This window comes from Artemia sp. Qi Xiang Cuo, chromosome 6 (assembly GCF_049724085.1).
Source record: "Artemia sp. Qi Xiang Cuo chromosome 6, ASM4972408v1, whole genome shotgun sequence".
Taxonomy (NCBI): domain Eukaryota; kingdom Metazoa; phylum Arthropoda; class Branchiopoda; order Anostraca; family Artemiidae; genus Artemia; species Artemia sp. Qi Xiang Cuo.
The window spans coordinates 55,585,130-55,608,218 of NC_142799.1; the positions used below are offsets into that span (position 1 = coordinate 55,585,130).

At 37.1% G+C, this 23,089-nt stretch overlaps 1 protein-coding gene across 1 annotated transcript in view; it reads right to left on the reverse strand.

Annotated features, from left to right (window-relative positions):
* The window catches only part of htt (huntingtin), a 277,075-nt gene that overhangs the window by 132,386 nt on the left and 121,600 nt on the right, over positions 1-23,089 (reverse strand). Inside the window, exons 9-11 of the mRNA XM_089091088.1 lie at positions 14,344-14,496; positions 8,577-8,734; positions 5,912-6,146 (exon numbers count right to left, since the gene is read on the reverse strand). Coding sequence (XP_088947214.1) covers positions 5,912-6,146; positions 8,577-8,734; positions 14,344-14,496 — 546 coding nt within the window. The remainder of the gene's footprint in view (positions 1-5,911; positions 6,147-8,576; positions 8,735-14,343; positions 14,497-23,089) is intronic.

Consider the following 23,089-nt stretch of genomic DNA (forward strand, 5'->3'; position numbering starts at 1 on the left):
TGGCTATCCTCAAATCACTTTCGACTATTGAAAAGGGCACTAGACCTTTGAATTTCCAATCGAATGAGCCCTTTTTCAAGTTTTTAGGACAAAGATTTCAATAAAAACTTATATGCCCCCAGGGCATAACTTATAATCCTTGCCCTTAAGACCTAATTTCGAGAACTTTCAACTACGTTGAACAAAAAGGCTAACTTAAAATTTTGATTGGATGGGTTTAGGGAAAAGGGGGGCGTGAGAGGGGGGTTAGTTTCCCTCCAATCACTTTTGACTATTACAAAGGGCGCCAGCCCTTTGAATTTCCAATCAAATGACCCTTTTGTGAAGTTTCTACGACAACTCTTTCAATAAAAACCTTATATGCCCCCAGGGCATAACTTACAACCCTTGCCCTAAGGGTTGTGGGGGAGTGTTCCCCTCAAAAACATAATTTCTATCTGGAAATCAACGATGTTGAACAAAATGGCTATTTAAAATTTTGATTGAATGTCTTTGGGGAAAAGTTGGGCGTGAGAGGGGGGTTAGTTGTCCTCCAATGACTTGTAAATATTAAAAAGGGCACTATCCCTTTGAATTTCCAATCAAATGAGCCCTTTTCCAAGTTTCTACGACAAAGATTTCAATCAGAACATATATGCCCCCAGGGCATAACTTATGACCCTTGTCCTGAAAACTGTGGGGGGAGTGTCCTGCTCAAAGGTATAATTTCCTGAACATTAAACTGCGTGGAACAAAAAGGCTATCTCAAAAATTTGATTGGATGAGTTTGGGAAAATGGTGGGCGTGGAAGGGGTATTAGTTGCCTTCCAATAACTTTTGACTATTAAAAAGGGCACTAGCCATTTAAATGTTCAATCGATTGAGCCCTTTTTGAAGTTTCTACGACAACGCGTTCTATAGAAACCTTATATGCCCCAAGGGCATAACTTTAAACCCTTGCTTTAAGGGCTCTGGGGGGTGCTCATCCTCAAAGACCTAATTTCCAGAACTTTCAACTACGTTGCAAAAAATGGCTACCTTACAATTTTGATTGTATCTACTTGGGGAACAGGTGGGCGTGAGAGGGGGGTTAGTTGCTCTCCAATCATTTTCTACTATTAAAAACGGCACCAGCTCTTTGAAATTTCAGTCGAATGAGCCTTTTTTGAAGTTTCTACGACAACACTTTCTATAAAAACCTTATATGCCCCCAGGGCATAAGTTGCAACCCTTGTCCCGCGGGTTGTGGGGGAGTGTTCCTCTCAAAAAAATAATTTCTATCTGGAAATCAACGACGCTGAACAAAATGGCTATCCTCAAATCACTTTCGACTATTGAAAAGGGCACTAGACCTTTGAATTTCCAATCGAATGAGCCCTTTTTCAAGTTTTTAGGACAAAGATTTCAATAAAAACTTATATGCCCCCAGGGCATAACTTATAATCCTTGCCCTTAAGACCTAATTTCGAGAACTTTCAACTACGTTGAACAAAAAGGCTAACTTAAAATTTTGATTGGATGTGTTTAGGGAAAAGGGGGGCGTGAGAGGGGGGTTAGTTGCCCTCCAATCACTTTCGACTATTAAAAAGGGCGCCAGCCCTTTGAATTTCCAGTCGAATGAGCCTCTTTTGAAGTTTCTACGACAACACTATAAAAACCTTATATGCCCCCAGGGCATAACTTACAACCCTTGCCCTAAGGGTTGTGGGGGAGTGTTCCCCTCAAAAAAATAATTTCTATCTGGAAATCAACGACGCTGAACAAAATGGCTATCTAAAACTTTTGATTGGATGTCTTTGGGGAAAAAGTGGGGGTGAGAGGGGGGGTTAGTTGCCCTCAAATCACTTTCGACTATTGAAAAGGGCACTAGACCTTTGAAATTCCAATCGAATGAGCCCTTTTTCAAGTTTCTAGGATAAAGATTTCAATAAAACTTATATGCCCCCAGGGCATAACTTATGACCCTTGTCCTGAAAACTGTGGGGGGAGTGTCCTGCTCAAAGGTATAATTTCCTGAACTTTAAACTGCGTGGAACAAAAAGGCCATCTAAAAAATTTGATTGAATGAGTTTGGGAAAATGGTGGGCGTGGAAGGGGTATTAGTTGCCTTCCAATCACTTTCGATTATTAAAAATAGAACTAGCAATTACAATTTCTAATTGAATGAGGTCTGTTTGAAGTTTCTATAATGAAGCTTTCTATAAAAACCTTATATACCCCAGGGCATAACTTACAACCCTTGCCACGAGGGCTGCGGTCCTCAAAAACCTAATTTCCAGAACCTTGATCGGATGTGTTGGGGGGAAAAGATGGGGGTGAGAGGGGGTTTAGTTGCCCTCCAATCACTTTCGACTATCAAAAGGGCACTAGCGCTTTGAATTTCCAATCGATTGAGGCTTTTTTGAAGTTTCTACGACAACGCCTTCTATAAAAAGCCTTATATGCCCCCAGGGCATAACTTACAACCCTTGCCCTGAGGGCTGTGGGGGAGTGTCCACCTCAAAAACAATTTCTATCTGGAATTCAACTACGCTGAACAAAATGGATATCTCAAAATTTTGATTGGACGTGTTTTGAGAAATGGTGGGCGTGTAAGGAGCGTTAGTTGCACTCCATTCACTGTTGACTATTAAAAAGGGCACAAGCCACTCCGATTTCCAATTGAATTAGACCTTTCGAATTTTCTGCGACAACTTCTTTGATACAAAGTGCTCTGGTCTAAAGGAAAAAAACAATAAATAATACATTGTGCCAACATCGTTCTTATATGCCGACAGGGCATAACTTACAACCCTTGCCCTGAGGGTTGTGGGGGAGTGACCTCCTCAAAAACATATTTTCTATCTAGAAATCAACTACGTTGAACAAAATGGCTATCTCAAAATTCTGATTGGATGTATTTCGGGAAATGGTGGGCATGGAAGGGGTGTTAGTTGCCTCCCAATCACTTTCGACTTTTAAAAACGGCACAAGCCACTCCAATTTCCAATTGAATGAGTCCTGTTCGAAGTTTCTACAACAACTTCTTCGATACGAAGTGCCCTGGTCTAAAGAAAAAAAATAATAAATAATGAATTGTGCCAAAATCGTTCTTATATGCCGACAGGGCATAACTTAAAATCTTTGCCCGGAGGGTTGTAGGGGATTGACCTCCTCAAAAACATATTTTCTATCTGGAAATCAACTACGCTGAACAAAATGGCTATCTCAAAATTTTTATTGTATTTCGGAAAATGGTGGGCATGGAAGGGGTGTTAGTTGCCTTCCAATCACTTTCGACTATTAAAAAGGGCACAAAGTCACTCCAATTTCCAATTGAATGAGTCCTGTTCGAAGTTTCTACGACAACTTTTTCGATACGAAGTGCCCTGGTCTAAAGGAAAAAGAATAAATAATACATTGTGCCGACATTGTTCTTATATGTCCCCAGGGCATAGCTTAAAACCCTTGCCCTGAGGGTTGTGGGGGAATGTCCTCCTCAAAAACATATTTTCTATCTGTAAGTCAACTACTCTGAACAAAATGGCTACCCCAAATTTTTTAATGGGTGTGTTGGAGAAAATCATGGGCGGGGGGGGGGGGGCTAGTTGCCGTCTACTCACATTCGAAAATTAAAAATGCTACTATCTACTCCAATTTCCAATAGAATGAGGCCTTTTGAAGTTTATACCACAATTCCATCGATACGCAGTGCCCTGGTCTAAGACCAAGAAATAAACAATACATTGTGCACACATCGTTCTTTACTATGGCTAGGTAAAGAAATCTCCAGGAGGAGAGAGAGACAGTAAAGAATTTTTTAGGTATAGGAAAGAGGTCCTATACTATATTGAGATATCGCTGCTGAGGGAAGATAAGATTTTAATAAGGAGGATTACGGGCTTCACCGTCGGCCAAATATTGTTGTAGTTAGTCTTTATGGGTAGTACACTTGTAATAGCTGCACCGGTTATAAATTTAGTCACACTGCAGCAAAAATACCGGTGAAGGCAAAGCTAGTAGAAGTATGTGGCCAGTCACTAATCGTTCACGAGAGACCGCGGCCTACGATACCTACACTTGTGGCATCAGTGCCGGCACTGGTGGCACTAGAGTGCAAATACTAGCAGCAGCAGTTGCCAGAACTTCAAATTCTGATAGCAGCAGTTGTCAGAATGGAAATGCATAGACTATCAACAAAAACTTAAAAGACTATTATATCAAGCAGCTGCTATAAAGGAAACTTGTAATTGGCATCTGGAGGCTTTCAACTTGATTCAAATTTTATCTTAATTTTATTTCTACTAAAAGTTCTACTTTCATTTCTTGGGTGATGTGATGTTTTTTTTTTCTTTTAAGCTGAGATTTCTGCTCCCGCAACAGAGGCTCCAATTTCAATACCCCGTCCCTGTTTTTACTTTTTATGAAATACTCTTTACCTATAAAAGACGGTTTAATGGACAGCAACATAAAAAGGGTCAGAATATAGAAAAGCTAAAGCTACTTTTATGTGAACATAGTTTTAAAAGAAAGAAGACGAAGAAAGGAAAAGAAGATAAAAATAAGGGCGGGAAAAACCGTTGAGCATTAGGACGGGAATGCTTCAGGTCTTCCAACTTACAGAAAACCTGACACAACTTTATATAAAATATGTCATAATGAAGCCAACATATTCAGCTGCACACCATAATTTATATAGATTTTCTTTTGCTTCAAAAAAAAAAAAAAAAAAAAAAAAAAATCCTGACCCGCAAAAAAATCGTCTAGCTTTTATCATGCTTTACTTAAAAAAAAAAACGAAAAAAAAAACAAAGAAAGCGAAAATTGAAACATAGCATCGTTGTTTCCACAACCAAAAAGTTTTTATTTCTTATCTAGTTAGGCTACATTCAACCTTAGAAAAAGAGAATTCTAGAAGAGAAGAATCTTAGAATCTTAGAGGAGACGAAATGCATCAAGATTTCCAATTGACACTATTTTATCTATTTTATATGAAATAGGCCATAAAGAAAACGATAAATTCAGCAGTAGTAACAGATACAGCAGAAACAGTAGTTTATATGAATTTCCATTTGTCCTGAAGTTTTTAAAAAATTCTTGACCGGCAAAAAAAAAAAACCCAAAAAAACGCATAGCTTTATGTGATAATATATGATTTCAAAAAAAAAAGAAAAAAAAAACAACCAGAAAGATTGAAACAGAGCAACGTTGTTCCCGTAACCAACAAATTTTTATTCCTAATCTAGTTAGGCTATGCTCAAATTTAGAAAGAGAAAATCTTAGAAGAGAAGAATCTTAGAGAAGACGAAATACATCAGGATTTCCATTTGACACTATTTTATCTCAAATAGACCATAAAGAAAACAATAGATTCAGCAATAGTAGCAGATACAGCAGAAACAGTAGTTTATATGAATTTTCATTTGTCCCCAAATTTCAAAAAAAGTATTGACGGGCAAAAAATCGAATAGCTTTGGGATAATACGTGATTTCAAAAAAAAGAAAAAAAAGCAGACAGGGAGATTGAAACACAGCATCGTTGTTTTCACAACCAACAAATTTTTATTCCTAATCCAGTTAGGCTATGCTCAAATTTAGAAAGAGAGAATCTTAGAAGAGAAGAATCTTAGAGAAGACGAAATACATCAGGATTTCCATTTGCCACTATTTTATCTCAAATAGGCCATAAAGAAAACAATAGATTCAGCAATAGTAACAGATACAGCAGAAACAGTAGTTTATATGAATTTTCATTTGTCCCCAAATTTCAAAAAAAGTATTGACGGGCAAAAAATCGAATAGCTTTGGGATAATACGTGATTTCAAAAAAAAGAAAAAAAGGAAAAAAAGCAGACAGGGAGATTGAAACACAGCATCGTTGTTTTCACAACCAACAAATTTTTATTCCTAATCTAGTTAGGCTATACTCAACTTCAGAGAGAGAGAACCTTACCAATGAGTCCTTGTTTTCAGTTTGTGATATCTCAACCCAGATCCTCTTCAAAACTATATTTAAACTTCTTGCTGAAGCAATATTTGCTTCATTAGGAATGAAAGAAGAGGGAAGACGCGACACTTCTTCAGTTATTCTAGGAAAATCAGGGTCTATGACGTCACCTCTTACAGTCGATAGCATTATTAATGAATTATTTACAGTGGCTGACGGAACGAAAAACTTCGGGACAGTTCTAGAAAATGGATGAAGTGTCAAATTAACATAAAAGCTAAACAGTTGAGTCCAAAAAATATTAAAGAGGTCGGCAGCTTTTTTGGCTGCCGGTCGAAATTAGCTAAAATGTGAATGCTAAAGGGCGTTTGGATTAGTGATACTTTCATTACAAAACAGTTTTTTTTAGTGAATATACGTTCATCAATTGCAATGCTAATTACATCACAAGATAAATTATTTGAAATGTATGTATTTAATAGCTAGAAATATCATTTACACTTTTATAGGACCTAATTTTATTTTGGCTGCAGCTTTTTTTTTGTATTTTCAGATTCCCAGTATTAATTAGTACATATTTACACCTGCTATTTTGAATAGCCTTTGTCATTCACAAAAAAACCTAATAGCTGATTTGGGTATTATCAGCACATAAAAGTCGGGGTCGAGGTCTTTGTAATCACAAATAGGTCACAGCAATTAAAGAAGATTGGACCTACATTTAATAAATATAAGCAGCAGCATTTTATCAAGCTCTGTAACTAGGACTAGTCAGAGTTGGAGAGGAGTTTCTGAAGTAACTTACGGACTTGCACCTTTCCTCAAATCTTTATCTTAGAAGAAATAAAACAAAATAGCGTAAATAAATTTGAACCTAAAGAATAGCTGAAAAATTAAGATCTACGTGCTTAGCAATAATATTTACTTGTTCTTGAATATTAAAGATCGACAAGGCTTATTTTAATAGTAAAAACATTTTATAAAACATTTAGGCAAACTTTTTGTTTTCTAACTTCTGTCGTTGACTAAAATCATCCAAACTCTTCAGAATCTTCTTAGGTTGAAAAAAATTTTTTTTTAGACAAATCCCTCGGTCTCAGTTAAATATACAAAACCAAATCATGGTTTGAGTTAAAAACACAAAAGCTAAAACAGGGTCTCAGTTAAGTATACAAAAATGAAAACAGGGTCTCAGTTAAATATACAAAAGGAAATCATATTAGTTATTATACAAAGGCGAAAACAGGGTCTCAGTTAAATATCATTTTACAACATGAAGAAAGTCGTAGAAAGTACCCAATAGACACCCATGCTTGCCACTTTTAGATGCCGGTTTATTTCCTCAGTGTGTGATCTCTCACAAACATATTAGCGGATATTACATAAATCCCAGACTTGCACTATTATAGAAATCCAAGAAGAAGACACTTTTCTATTTAGCTTGTGCTAAATAGATAAATAGTTGAATAGTTTCTTAGATCACACTGCTTTTCCATTTACAAAAATTGAGAGAGAAAAAACGGGGTTGTTTTAGGCTAACCTGAACATTTTGACTCCACGTCCGGGAGCCTTTTTGAACGGGAAAAAAAATAATTGAAGGAAAAGAAACGATTTTTTTAATTAGCTCATCTAAAGAAAACAACAACCAAATACAAAAAAAAAAAACAACAAAAAAAAAAAAAAAGAAAATTAATTAATTTAAAGAAACCGACAACAAAAAACAAAGAACAAAAAAAAAAAAAAAAACAACAACAAAAGGTCCTACAAGAGAATTCAGGCTAGCAGAATTGCTCTTTTTTTCAAAAATTTTTAGATTCTATTTGGTTTTAAAAAGGCAATTTATGGATGAGTACGTATTAGAGCTGAATGAGCCAAACTAAGCGACTCTTTTCATTTTTAGGCTCCCAAAATTAAGTAGCCAAATTTTAATTACTTTTGTTAACAGTTTTGACAAGAAATTGTTAAAAACAATAAACAAGACAAGTTCCAAGAAAAAAAAAAATCATAAGAAAAAAAAAAAAAAAATCAGATACCTGTTTGCCATTATATGCGTAAAACATTTCACACGAATGCTGAAAGCAATAAACAAAAAACAACTGGTGTTTTTGGTTTACTTTGGATAAGTAAGAAGACCTGATTTTTAGAGCACTTAGACAACTGCTGAAATATCTCTGACAATGCACTAATTATAACATAGTTTGTTAACGAACTAAAAAACACCAATGTTCCAGCTTGTTGGAAATCGGGGAATTCATAAATTGAAAATACTTTTATACTTTTATTATGCCAATTAACAGACTTGGTTTCCGTTAGCAGATGGTTGATTTTAATAATGAACAAATTACCTTGGTCCTCTAATATTCAGAAATTTTCAACGTGTGGAAAGGCATTGACTGTCTAATCTAAGTTCTATAATTAACTGATTATAATTATATCAGAAGTATAACCTTCACAATAATAAAATCAGTATATTAGGAGCATTTAATAATTTTACCAAGAGGCGGCTTCATTGCTGAATAGTTTTTCCTTGTTTTGTATTTGTCTTGCACTAGGATCGGTTTTCACATTAGTTCAAAGACGATGAAACTATGAAACTTTTTTGATTTCTCGTCTTCTTCATAAAGCTAATTGACCCATCACATGGAAAAAAAGTAAGAAAACTTGAACCTACTTTACAAGGGCCTTTGATGCTTCTGTTCTAAGCCGAATATCATCAGAACAGAGATAATCAATAAAAATGGAGAGCACATTTCCTTGAATATCACAATTGTTTGTTCGGAAGAAAATCTTTGTGAAATTGCAGTTCTTAATAACTTCAAGGACTGAACACTGAAACATAAAAAAAGAAAAAAGGATGTTGACAATTAATCATAGATTATCGTACTACAAGATTCTCAACCTATTCCAAGAATCTTAACAAAAGTTGCTATCCTTAAATATACGTCCTACGCCTGTTAATTCATAAGCGGCTAAACTTGGTATTTACCGAAATTTTTACACATTTCTGAAACATTTGGCAATCCCTCAAGTTCATCACAGTTTACTATTTATAAGCTTTACAAATATTTTGCATGTCTTACTGACATAGGCCTACCTTACAGCTTCTTGCCCCCCCCCAAAAAAAAACACCCAGGGAGGTGTCAAAAAATACTTTAAAACAAGGTATATTACAGCTTTAGTTACACTCCAAGACACTACACATAGCAGGGTGAAAGAAGTGGGCCACTTTGAAAGGGCAGATACGTAGTGAAATATTTTGCGTGTGACTATTATGTTTACAATTATTGGTTTCCTTTTCAGCAGCATATATAAGGGGTAAAAAAGGGGCGACCTTTTCCCCTGGAATTAACCAAAGAGCAGCAGGATAGAGATATAATAAAACATTCTAAGGACCAATTATTTTAGTCTATTATTTTCTTCGTATCCTCGTACTTGTGGTATAACTTTTTTCTCAACCGCTTAAAATAAGAAACAACATATTCATGGAATGTTGCTAAAACTAACTCTTGTAATTGTGTCAAGGGGATATACCCAAATGCTTAAGTCAAAATATAAAATTTAGGGCTTTTTTACATCAGGTAATCACAAGTTGACATTATATCACTGAACAATCAGCAGAGTATTCTCTATACAACTCGATTTTATCTATAAAAAAGGAAAAAAAAATTAACCGGAATTTGGAAACACTTGAGAGCATTGGTATCACGGCCCATGATCATACACGGAACAACCCGTTTATAAACGATAAAAATGAAATGTCTTTAGAAATGAGTACTGCTTTTTTAAATGGGCAAAATTTTTCCTTGGTTTGGGAAGCACAATGGCTTTACTTGAAAGAAAAGAGCATGTGCTACCTTTTGAGAACAGATTTACCATATTTCATAACATGTCTTATTTCAATAGCATTAGCTTCAAACCAGGAGCTTTAGTTCCCTTCAAAAAATATTGCCCATTTCTAAAGGGATATCAGCTTATAATTTGTTATTTTTTAAGCTCTATCTATTAATAATAACATAATAATAATCTTTATTCGTTCCCTTTTTCACACTGCAATAACTTGGGTATCGTCAATTTAAGCACAAAAAGAACCACAAAAAGACACAACACCAGAAAAACAAATGATGAACCATCCCCTATACTGCAGAGCACTATTGTTGTAACATCTGACGTAGTACGGCACAAAGGAGTTAAGCATATAAGCATCTACTACGCATCTATTTTGCTATTATTTGAAAAAAACTACGTTTTCTAAAGAGTTAAAGAGGCTGAGTTACAAGGTCGAACCTTAAAACGTACAGGGATTAGGAGGCACAGTTGGGGGGCTGCCGCCCCCCAAACCCCCGCTTTCGCAGCCTTTAAATAAAAAAAAAGTTTTCAAACTGAAAGTAAGGAGCGACATTAAATCTTAAAACGAACAGAAATTATTCCGTATATGAAAGGGGCTGTGCCCTCCTCAACGCCTCGCTCTTTACGCTAAAGTTTGACTTTCTCACAACTCTTTTTTTTAAACAATAAAAACTTAAGCGTAAAGAGCGAGGCGTTGAGGAGGGCACAGCCCCTTTCATATACGGAATAATTTCTGTTCGTTTTAAGTTTTAATGTCGCTCCTTACTTTCAGTTTAAAAAACTTTTTTTATTTAAAGGCTGCAAAAGCGGGGGTTTGGGGGGCGGCAGCCCCAACTGTGCCTCCTAATCCCTGTACGTTTTAAGGTTCGACCTTGTAACTCAGCCTCTTTAACTCTTTAGAAAATGTTCTTTTTTTCAAATAATTTCTGCACGTTTTTGTACAGTTTATTACTTATTATTGCTTGACTAACTGTTTGCTGATCGTGTCGAGAGTTAATTAAAAAAGGAACTGAGTTTCTTTTTTAAACTGTAAATTCATCATATAAAAAATTTTCCTCGACTATAAATGGAACCCGGGTGTTGAGCCAGACAGAGGAGTCTAGACCATTAGACTAAAGACACGTACTTATAATTATTCTTTAGTAAATGGAATTTATTTTTTAAAGCAAGCAAATCCCCGTAAAACCTGATATTTGTTTTTTCGAAAACAGGAAGGAGTAATCAAATTGAGCTGAAATTTCGAGGATAGGCTTCCAGGCCTTAGGAAAAGTTGTTCTCTAAATTTCAGCCCGATCAGACAACGTTAAAGGGGGTTGTGGTGGGAAAAATTAACATGGGCTATTATAGGAAAACGAGGTTTTTCGTAAATGTAAATTCGGGGGATAATTTTTTCGGTATGAAAATATCAAAAGGCCCTAACAGGTCGAATTCTTCTTCGAATGAGTCCTCATTCACCCGGATCCGTTGCCAACTGTGGCCTGTAGGCGTGGAAAAAAAAAGAAAAAAGAGAAATGAATTTTAAGTGGCTATATTTGGTTTTTTGAAAACAGGGAAGGAGTGATCGGATTGAGCTGAAATTTCAAGGACAAGCTTCCGGGCCCGAGGAAAGCTTAACCTCTAAATTTCAGCCCAATTAGACAACGTCAAAGGGGGGCTTTGGTGGGAGGGTCAAAACTTCCGGTCCAGTTTACCCTATTAAGACAAAGTCGGAGGACGATGAAATTTTGAACATTTCTTAGTTTGAGGTTGGGCTACAAAATGCGATAACCGCAGTCTCTCTGTGACCGCTAGGACCGGAAATCGCTTGCGGGCTCTTATAGGAAAACGAGCCCGCGTTTTCGCGGGCTAGCCCGCTAAATAGCGGGTTCTTATAGGAAAACGAGGTTTCTCGAAAATGTAAATTCGGAGGATAATTTTTTCGGTCTGAAAATATCAAAAAGCCCTAACAAGTCGAATTCTGCTTCGAATGAGTCCTCATTCACCCCGATCAGTTGCGAACTGTGGCCTGTAGGCGTGGCTAAGAAAAAAAAGAAGAAATGATGAATTTTAAGTGGCTATATTTGGTTTTTTGAAAACAGGGAAGGAGTGATCAATTTGAGCTGAAATTTCGAGTATACGCTCCCGGGCCCGAAAAAAGCTTACCTTCTATATTTCAGCCGAATCGGATAACATTAAAGGGGGGATTTGGGTGGAGGTTTCAAACTTCCGGCCTAGTTTACCCCATGAAAGTCGGAGGAGGATGAAATTTTGCAAGGTTTCTTAGTTTGAGCTTGGGCTACAAAATGCGATTACCGCCGTCTCTCTGCGACCTCTAGGACCTGAAATCGCTTAACATTGTGGTGGGTCGCCTCTTTATAGAGGCACAAGTGTGCCTCCTTGATCTGTTATCTCTTGCACATTCAAGTTTCATAAAAGCCACAGACTTAGTGACAACTGTGAAAACCAAAAAGTAAAAACAAAGTTTTATCCAACAGAACCCAGATTGTTACTGTATATGATGAAAGAGGTGACCTCATCTACTCCACACCAGTTCACGTTAAGAGTGGTGTCCCCCAAGGGACCAAACTAGATCCAACATTGTTTAACCTTTACATAAATGACCCTCCTGAGGTGGTCAAGAATGGCTTGGAATTGTATGCAGACAATTCCAAACTCTTTGGTCCAGCAGCCTCTATAGAAAATTGCCCTCCTCTGCAAGAAGATCTCAATAACCTCTGACTGTTGGTAAAAACCTAGACGCTTGAGTTCAACCTACACAAATGCTAAGTCCTTCGTCTTGGTCCAAACAATCCCTGCCATACTTATCACATGATTGACTCTGCAGGTGCCAATATGCCCATTCAGAGTGCCGAGGAAGAGCGTGATCTTGGGGTATTAACTGATGATAAGCCTAAGTTTCATAGTCCCTTTCGGAACCAAGCAGCTAACTAGGTCCTTGGTTTCATCAAGCGTTCAGTAACAAGTCACCAACCAAGAGTTATCAAGAAGCTTTGCACAGCCCTTGTTCGTCCCCATCTTGAGTTTGGCATGTCGGTCGCCAACCCTCACTTTAAGTGTGACATGGAGATTCTTGAGAAGGTCCAGCGTAGAGCAACCAGGCTCTCTTTTGCGAAAAAACAAATCTCCTACAAGCAACGACTAAAAAAGCTCGACCTACCTACCCTAACGTACTGTAGAGAGAGAGAGATGTCATCTTCGCTTTTAAGATGATGACCAGTGACACCATCAAGCCCGTTTTTTATCACAGTGAATACACCAGAACACGAGGAAATACCATAAAACTGCGTCAAAAATTTAGCAGAAAGCGTGAGAAGTTCAACTTCTTCACCAATCGCGTTGTTCCACTGTGGAATTCACTCAGCGAATCTACCGTGTCGGCCAGATAAGTTGATAACTTCAAGGTTGGTGTTGACCGTGATTGGAGCGGCAAGTCATTTAAGACGCAGTGTGACGAACCAGCATCATGGAGTAGGATCTATTAGATGCCATCCGCCCCGTTTAACCCCCAAGTATGCCCAGCCGCCGATACATATAGTGAACGCAACAACAAAACCAAACTGTCCTGTAAATATGAAAGTTGTGTTAATTGTCCTGCTGTTATGAATTGTGTTATGAACTGTCGTCCTGTATATATGTAAATAGTGATAATCCAACTGTGACATGAAGATTATCAAGTCAACGTTACCTGGCGACATCAACAGGTTTTTCAACCGTAGTCGCTAGAAGATGGGATTTAATGTATTTAAGGTAAAGAAACTTTGATTTTAGGTGTCAGAACAGTAAAATAACTGAAAACATAATAAACCTTAAGAGTTCATCTCTATGATAAAGAGAAATGTATCAAGTAATTGTTGCGAGAATTCATTTAAAACATTCATAATGCGCACTGTTCTGGGTCATCATACTTGACCAATTTGGGCTAGAAAACTAAGCACAAACTTTCCAGGTAGATTTGTTCATTCAACTGGTTTGATTCACTCACTGTACTTTTATTTCAGAGCTATTTAATTTATTTGTATGCTATTTGTTTGTATTTTTACACTTGGACAATATTTTTTTTTTAGAATGGTAAATGAGAAGGGTAGGCCTACATTGTGTTTTTATATTCTTTTTTTTTGGCTATAAAATTTAATATAGCAAATTTGTAATGCAACTGGTTCGGTTGTGAAGTGATACCCAAACAAACTATTGAACATATAAAGCTCAGATAGATCAAGTGATACGAACGCATATGAGCTACTGGACGAAAGTGTCAAACCTCGAACAACAACAACCTTAAAGGATGAAATAATAATATTTTAAACATTGACGTAACAAGCAGTAAGAGTGCGTATCTAATTCATAATTAGGGTAATGAAATGTATTTTTTTTTTCAAACTTCCTAAATCATGTTCATTATAGACTTCTCTGGCCTTTGAATGGCTCATATGGCATGAATACTATTACTGACTCAGTAATTTTTTAAATTTATTATTTTTCAAAAGGAAAACGGAAAGAAACAAAACAAGGCAAATTCAGAGTTTCGTCCGAATTTTTAAGTATTAAAAAACAAAAAAACAACAGAACTGACTATTTCATAAAAAATAACAAACCTTGATACGCCAGTACGAATTCGCGGAAACAACAAAAATACATTCAAATATGTTTTTCAAATCCACATCACTTCTTTCAATGAGTACAGGGATACAAGCAGACAGGGCTTGCAAAGATGACCTAATATGACCTGTTTCATCACTTTTGAAACCCTGGAAAAAAAGAAGAAAGTAATGTATGAAAAATAAAGGGGTAAAACTGATGACATGTAGCATACAGGACTTGTATTTGCACCCGACGCCTAGCAACTCATCACTGCATTCAGCAATCCGAGGCCTCCCCATTTCCACCCCTCTCTCTTATTCAGCATTTTCTTGTCATTATTTTCTTATTAGTATTACTTCCCTCTTATTTGATCCCTCTTTGATTCCTCCCGAGAAATTTCCACTTCTCCTATCAGATCTTTCTATCAGATCTAAATAATAAACAATAAGAATAGGAAGAAATAGCAAACAAGATAAAATGATAAAGGTCAAATTAAGTCCATGTTTAATTGTCATATAATATAACATGATAAAATACTAAAGTCCAAATAGGGAAAAAATCATTAAGTGCACTTAATCAGAACAAAGATTCCACAAAATCGTAAATTCTTAAAAATTTATAACGAATAATTCCTACTGAGAGCGGTAGGAACGGAAAGAAAGCACATCATCCGGTTTACCGTCAATCTTTCCGAAACCTGCTGAAAACTTTCCATCTAGTTCTATTTACACCTAATCACATGAAACTTTCAGTTTTACTGATTTCTTTAAACTGCAATAAAAATATGTTTTTTTTTACATTTATGTTTCGTAAGCTACACTTACGGCTCATCAAAATAAAGAATTGTCCATTTTTTACAGTCTATTCACAAAATTTGAACAGTCGACAAAAATAAATTACCAACAAACTTAACTAATACTACTATTACAAGTAAATTCGTCACAGCACCAAGCCACCCAAGACCAACACAGCACTACATACTCTTCTCTACCCCACTTTTTTACAGCTTTAAAAAATATGATTTTTTTTACATTTATGCTTCGTAAGCTACACTTACGGCTTATCAAAACGCCCATCATTTTCCCAAACAAATCCAATCAAAATTTTGAGATAGCCATTTTATTTAGCATAGTTGATTTCCAGATAGAAATTATGTTTTTGAGGAGGACACTCCCCCACAGCTCTCAGGGCAAGGGTTGTAAGTTATGCCCTGGGGGCATATAAGCTTTTTATAGAAAGCTTTGTCGTAGAGACTTCAAAAAAGGCTCATTCGATTGGAAATTCAAAGGGCTAGTGCCCCTTTTAATAGTCGAAAGTAATTGGAGGGCAACAAACCCTCCCCCCTCTCACATCCACCTTTTCCCCAAACACATCGAATCAAAACTTTTAGATAGCCATTTTGTTCAACGGAGTTGAAAGGTCCGGAAATTATATCTTTGAGGATGACACTCCCCCCAGACCCCTCAGGGTAAGGGTTGTAAGTTCTGCCCCGGGTACATATAAGGTTTTCATTGAAATCTTTTTTGTAGAAACTTGAAAAAGGGCTCGTTCGATTGGAAATTCAAAGGGCTAGTGCCCTTTTTAATAGTCGAAAGTGATTGGAGGGCAACTAACCCCCCTCTCACGCCCACCTTTTCCACAAACACATCCAATCAAAATTCTTAGATAGCCATTTTGTTCAACGTAGTTAAAAGGTTTAGAAATTAGGTCTTTGAGGATGATAGCCCCCTCAGAGCCCTCCGGGCAAGGTTTGTAAGTTATGCCCTGGGGGCATATAAGGTTTTTAGAGATCGTGATGTTATAGAAACTTCAAAAAGGGCTCATTCAAATAGAAATTAGAAGGGCTTGTGCCCTTTTTAACAGTCGAAAGTGATTTTGAGGATAACTAACACCCCTCTTACACCCAGCGCTTCCAAAACATCCAATCAAAATTTTGAGATAGCCATTTTGTTCGACGTAGTTAAAAAGTCTGGGAATTATATCTTTGAGGATGAAACTCCCCCCACAGCCCTCAGGGCAAGGGTTGTAAGTTATACCCTGGGGGCATATAAGGTTTTTTTTATAGAAAGCGTTGTCATAAAAAATATTCAAAGGAATCATTTGATATGATGTTGAAACGACTTGGGCCCATTCCGGTATTCGAAGATGATTGGAGGGCAAGTAACACCTCTCTTATATCCATCATTTCCCCTAACATCACCAATCAAAATTTTGAAATAGTCATTTTGTTCAACGTATTTAAAAGGTCCGGAAAGTATCTCTTTGAGAATGACAACTCTCTCAAAGCCCTCAGGGCAAGGGTCGTAAGTTATGCCCTAGGCATATAAGGTTTTCATAGAAAGGGTTGTCGTAGAACCTTCAAAAATGGCTCATTCGATTGGAAGTTGAAAGGGCCCCCTCTCACGCCCACCAATTCCCCAAACACACCCAATCAAAATTTTAAGATAGCCATTTTCTTCAACGTAGTTGAAAGGTCCGGAAATTATGTCTTTGAGGATAACAACCCCCCCCCCTCCCAGCCGTCGGGGCAAGGGTTGTAAGTTATGCCCTGGGGGCATATAAGGTTTTTATTGAAAGCATTGTCGTAGAAACTTCAAATAGGGCTCATTCTATTGGAAATTCAAAGGGCTAGTGCCCTTTTTAATAGTCGAAAGTGATTGGAGGGCAACTAACCCCCCTCTCACACCCACCTTTTCTCCAGGCACATCCAATAAAAATTTTGAGATAGCCCTTTTGTTCAACGTAGCTGAAATTTCTGGACATTAGGTCTTTGAGGATGACAACCCCCCCACAGCCCTCAAGACAAGGGTTTTATGTAATGCCCTGGGGGCATATAAGGTTTTTTTTAGAAAGTGATGTCATAAAAACTTCAAAAAGGGCTCATTTGATTAGAAATTGAAATGGCTAGTGCCCTTTTTAATAGTCGAAAGCGACTAGCATGCAGATAACACCTCTTCCACACCCACCATTTATCCAAATACATCCAATCAAAATTTTGATATAGCCATTTTGTTCAAAGTAGTTGAAAGGTCCAGAAATTATATGTTTGAGGATGACACTTCCCTCAAAGCCCTTAGGGTAAGGGTTGTAAGTTATGCCCTGGGGACACATAAGGTTTTTATTGAAAACTTTGTCGTAGAAACTTGAAAAAGGGCTCCTTCGATTGGAAATTCAAAGGGCTAGTGCCCTTTTTAATAGTCGAAAGTGATTTGAGGGCAACTAGCCCCCCCTCTCACGCCCACCTTTTCCCCAAACATATCCAATCAAAACTTTTGGATAACCATTTTCTTCAACGTAGTTAAAAGTTTTAAAAATTAGTTCATTGAAGATGATTACCCCCTCAGATCCCTCGGGGCAAGGATTATAAGCTATGCCTTGGGGGAATATGAGGTTTTATAGATGGTGATGTTGTAGAAACTTTAAAAAGGGCACATTTGATAAGAAATTAGATTGACTTGTGCCCATTTTAAAAGTCGAAAGTGATTGGAAGATAACTAACACCCCTCTCACACCCAGCATTTCCCAAACACATCCAATCAAAAATTGAGATAGCCATTTTGTTCGACGCAGTTAAAAGTCTGAAAATTATGTTTTTGAGGATGACACTCCCCCAACAGCCCTCAGGGCAGGATCTTGTTAGTGGGTTCCTATTCCTTGGATTACTAACACCAATAGTATTGACTAAGCTTCTTTTGGAGTTTTTCCACTCGTCTAGCTCGCGTTCAGAAATAACTTGTATCTCGTTGAAATACAAGTTATTTCTGTTTTAGAGGATGACACTTCCCCAAAAGCCCTCAGGGCAGGATCTTGTTAGTGGGTTCCTATTCCTTGGATTACTAACACCAATAGTATTGACTAAGCTTCTTTTGGAGTTTTTCCACTCGTCTAGCTCGCGTTCAGAAATAACTTGTATCTCGTTGAAATACAAGTTATTTCTGAGCGCGAGCTAGACGAGTGGAAAACTCAAAAGAAGCTTAGTCAATACTATTGGTGTTAGAAATCCAAGGAATAGGTACCCACTAACAAGATCCCAATTTTTGGAAAAAATTAAATTAAATCATATCCAAGATGCGGAATTAAGAAAAAGATTATGCGAATTGCTCTGGAGCTTTAGAGATATATTTTCTACGTGTGAAGAGGACATTGGATTGATACCATTCTATGAATATTCTATCCAAACTACAGGGTTGCCCGTAGCCAAACAACCGTATCGTATCCCTCATCCCTACAAAAATTGGTTAAAAAATAAAATCCGCGAATTAGAGAAACAATATTATACAACCAAGTATAGGCCCGTATTCAGCCCCTGTTATACTAGTGCCAAAAAAGAACAAGGAACTTTGTCGTAGGAACTTGAAAAAGGGCTCCTTCGATTGGAAATTCAAAGGGCTAGTGCCCTTTTTAATAGTCAAAAGTGATTTGAGGGCAACTAGCCCCCCCTCTCACGCCCACCTTTTCCCCAAACAAATCCAATCAAAACTTTTGGATAACCATTTTCTTCAACGTAGTTAAAAGTTTTAAAAATTAGTTCATTGAAGATGATAAGCCCCTCAGAGCCCTCAGGGCAAGGGTTGTAAGTTATGCCCTGGGGGTATATAAGTTTTTTTTTATAGAAAGCGTTGTCGTAGAAAATTCAAAAAGGAATCATTCAATAGAAAATTGAAACGGCTAGTGCCCTTTTTAATAGTCGAAAGCTATTGGTTGATAACTACCGTCCTTCTTACGCCCAACACTTCTAAAAACACATCCAATACACATTATAAGAAAACCATTTTGTTCCACAGAGGTGAAATGTCCAGAAATTATGTCTTCAAAGATGACAATTCCATCACAGCCCTCAGGGCAAGGGTTTTAAGTTATGCCCTGGGTATATAAGGTTTTGATAGAAAGGGTTGTCGTAGAAACTTCAAAAAAAGCTCATTCGATTGAAAATTCAAAGGGCCCCCTCTAACGCCAACCATTTCCCCAAACATATCCAATCAAAGTTTTGAGATATCAATTTTCTTCAACGTAGTTAAAAGTTCTGGAAATTAGGTCTTTGAAGATGACACCCCCCCAGCCTCAGGGCAAGGGTTGTAAGTTATGCCCTGGTGGCATATAAGGTTTTTACTGAAAGCGTTGTCGTAGAAACTTCAAAAGGGCTCATTCGATTGGAAATTGAAAGGACTAGTATTCTTTTTAATAGATGAAAGTGACTAAAAATCGACTAATTCCCCACTCACCTCAACCATTTCCCCAGACACAACTAACTAAAAATTTGAGACAGCCATGTTTTTCAATCTAGTTGAATGTTCTGGAACTTTGGGCTTTGTTGATGGCAACCCCCTCGAAGCTCTCAGGGAAAGGGTTGTCATTTAAGCCCTGGGAGCATATAATGTGTTTATAGAAAGCGTTGTCGTAGAAACTCAAAAAGGGCTCATTCGATTGTGTAACGGGATCAAAATCCGAGAAGTAGAAACCCCTCCGTCAAGTTATTAATTGAGACAATATTTTCTAATAGAACACTAAGTTAAAGGACACGGAATTCGCATCGTGCAACCTGCTTAATTAATAGGCATTCAATAGCCATAAATTATGTAAAATAAAACACGACCAATTTTAATACAAAACTTTTGTTTACAGAAAGAATTCTGAGATGTCAGCTTTACAGCCATATATCTTATAGTTAATCTTCAATTTTTGGTTTGAATAAAATTTCCGGCGTCAATATCGCAGGTGCAAAAGAATGGTATCCTTAAGTATTGAACAACATTCCCAGGTGCAAACAAAGTAGCCAATGGCGAAACAGTGTTTCACCAATAAAAAAAGATATAATGTAGAATAAACAATGGTAGACCAGACTTCTGTTCGACAGGAAAAATTCACAAATGTCAATCTCATAGCTATAAATTATGCAAAGTAGGATATAAGCAATGTAAAACAAAAACTTCTGTTCGACAGGAAAAATTCACAAATGTCAAAGTCATAGCTAGGAATTATGCAAAGTAGGATATAAACAATGTAATACAAAAACTCTGTTCGACAGTAAAAATTCTGAAATGTCAATCTTGCAACTATCAATTACTTGATAGTCAAAATAGCCAATTGGTAGATTCCTCGTCCAATAAGAACAACGGAATATACTTTTTAGCAACGCCTGAATGTAACCTCTGGCAAAATTGGACAGTATAGTTAGTCGAACTTAGCAATTTTGCACCAGTCTTGGAGTATAGTTTAAGAGCAGTCTAATGTGAGTGAACTTATGATCTAACTATTAACATTTGACATTTTGAGATCACTAGTAAACCTATGTTGCGCTACATGTGCCTCAGTGTATAATCTTGTCAAAGTGTCTTAATAGTGAATTGAAGTGTAGATTATTTTGATATTCTCGAATCAACTTTGTATTGCATATGTGAGTAATAATAAATACATAACTTTCTTAATTTTGTCTCTTCATGTTAGTATTTCTCAAGATTATTAGTCCTTGTGGCTCCACCCGCTCTCTAGGGAACCTGAATCCAAGTAGTCTGATTTCGATTCAGTATGGCCATTAATATGTGCTCCCTACTTGAGCCGCCGTTTTAATTCCCCGTCAAACGAGTTTTCCCTCCCAAACTATGGTAGAAAATCTAAGAAAACTCCACCAAAAGAATTAAATAAATAAACCCCCCCATTAGAATTGGCGTGGCACTGTTTAACGGAGCAAAACACAAGGAAAAAATTTTCCACTTAGAAACAATTATTGAGAAATACTACGCATAGATAAAGTGCATTATTTTGTTAGGCCTAAGTCCCCTTAAGACAGTAACAAAAAAAAGTATACTCCCTAAGAAAAAAAAATATATATAGAATCCCCTCATAAGATAAGCGAAATTTGAGTGTCAAATTTGAGTTCTATAAAAAAAAACTCAGTGCCGAATTTTAATTATTTTTGAAAATACTAGCCAATATGTCGTTAGATCCAAACGAACAATTGCTAAAACAAAAACTTATTGCTAAAATAGTGGAAATTTCAAAATCCCTTCCATCATACAATGGAGATTCAGACGTAGATGAATTCAGTATCCAATTAAACCAATTTGTAGAAGTAACTCAAACGGACTTAAAATCATTGATGGGCATGCTGTTAGTGAGACTAAGAGGGCAAGCATTAACATTTTTAAAACAAATAGAGAACACCATAGGGGAAGACAACAACCTTCCAATAAACTCCATAGAAAAATTGTTAAAAGCATTCCAAGAAAGATTTGTTGAAACCAGTTCAACTTTGACTAAACACAAAATGTTAGGGAATACCTGCATAAAGTAATGGCATCTATAGAGGCAAAATATGGGAAATAATCTGGTAGCTTATATGATAAAATTGTGCTAAACGCTTTCTCACAAGGATTGAGCCCGAAACTGTACAGAATGTTAATATAAAAAAATATTCAAACATTAGAGCTAGCAGTTCAGGAAGTAGAGAGAATGGTTGAAATTGACACGATTGTGGTAAATCACAATAAATCAAGAATAAATAATGTAGAAGAATCAACTCCGGGACGATCACGAGAAATTTCACCCGCATTTTTCTCAAGAGATAATTCCCCAAAACCAAATCGAAATAGATCCTCAACCCTTACCAGACAATGAACTGTACGTTTCGTACCCACGAATACGGCAAACTACATAAATAACCCCCCAATTATATGCTACGCATGTAACAAACAAGGGCATATTGCCAGGGAATGCCGTACTAGAAACAACTATGCACCAGCAACCCCCAGTTATAATAACCGTTTGTTCGGGAGAACAAACTTAAATGCCAATGGGTCAGGAAGTTATAGGAGTAACCCCCCACGTCTGCCACCGTTCCGTAACCCCTACCAACAGGGATTGGTATATGCAAATCCCCCCCCCCAACAGACAAAATAATTATCGATTCCCCAACCCAAATACGCGGCAAAACATGTACCAATTTAATTCACTGACAGTATATCCTACTAGATTTAACAGGAATACGAGTGATAACGGAAGATTTTTTTCCCGACGGGTGACAGAAATTTTTTGCCAATGCAAAATGAACAAATGCCGCGAACCGTCAGCACAAGAAATTCCGATCCACGCAATAATAATTGGCAACCATCACAATCAGACATCAATCAGTTAGCTACGGAAGTTCCTACCGAACCCCAATGTCAATCACCAACCTACCAAATAAACGCAGAGGGAAATGAATCAGGCCCCCAAGAAAACTAACCAGGACCCTGGAGGCCATTGTTTTTTATAAGTCCCTTCCGGTAGTCGTACTTTCTTTGAGTGACAGTAAGGTTATGTTGTCAATATCAGGTGATTTTCGTTCGGCAAGTATTTACTTCAAGGCGCAAATAGACTCTGGTGCATCGGTCAATATAATAAACTCGAATGTATTTAATAAATTACCAGTATATATCAAGAGGCGAAAAAATTCTAATATTCCCAGTTTAACTACCGTCACGGGCATTGGCTGGAAGCCATAGGCTCGATACGCCTAGATGTGACAAAATATAATAGAATCTTTCCTATCAACTTCATAATATGCAAGAATTTTCCATATGAGGCTATAATCGGTGCTGATTTTTTAAAATTTAATAAAGTGTTATTAGATATAGCTAATCACAGACTCGTATATCCATCCGATCCTATTCTCCGACGTGTGGAGAAAGGGCAAGCAACAGGGAATAGAATAAAGTCTTTTGTACCTCATTTCTCGTCCTGTAGGAGAAACTCAAGCAGCATATAGATCGAGTCAATAAAAGC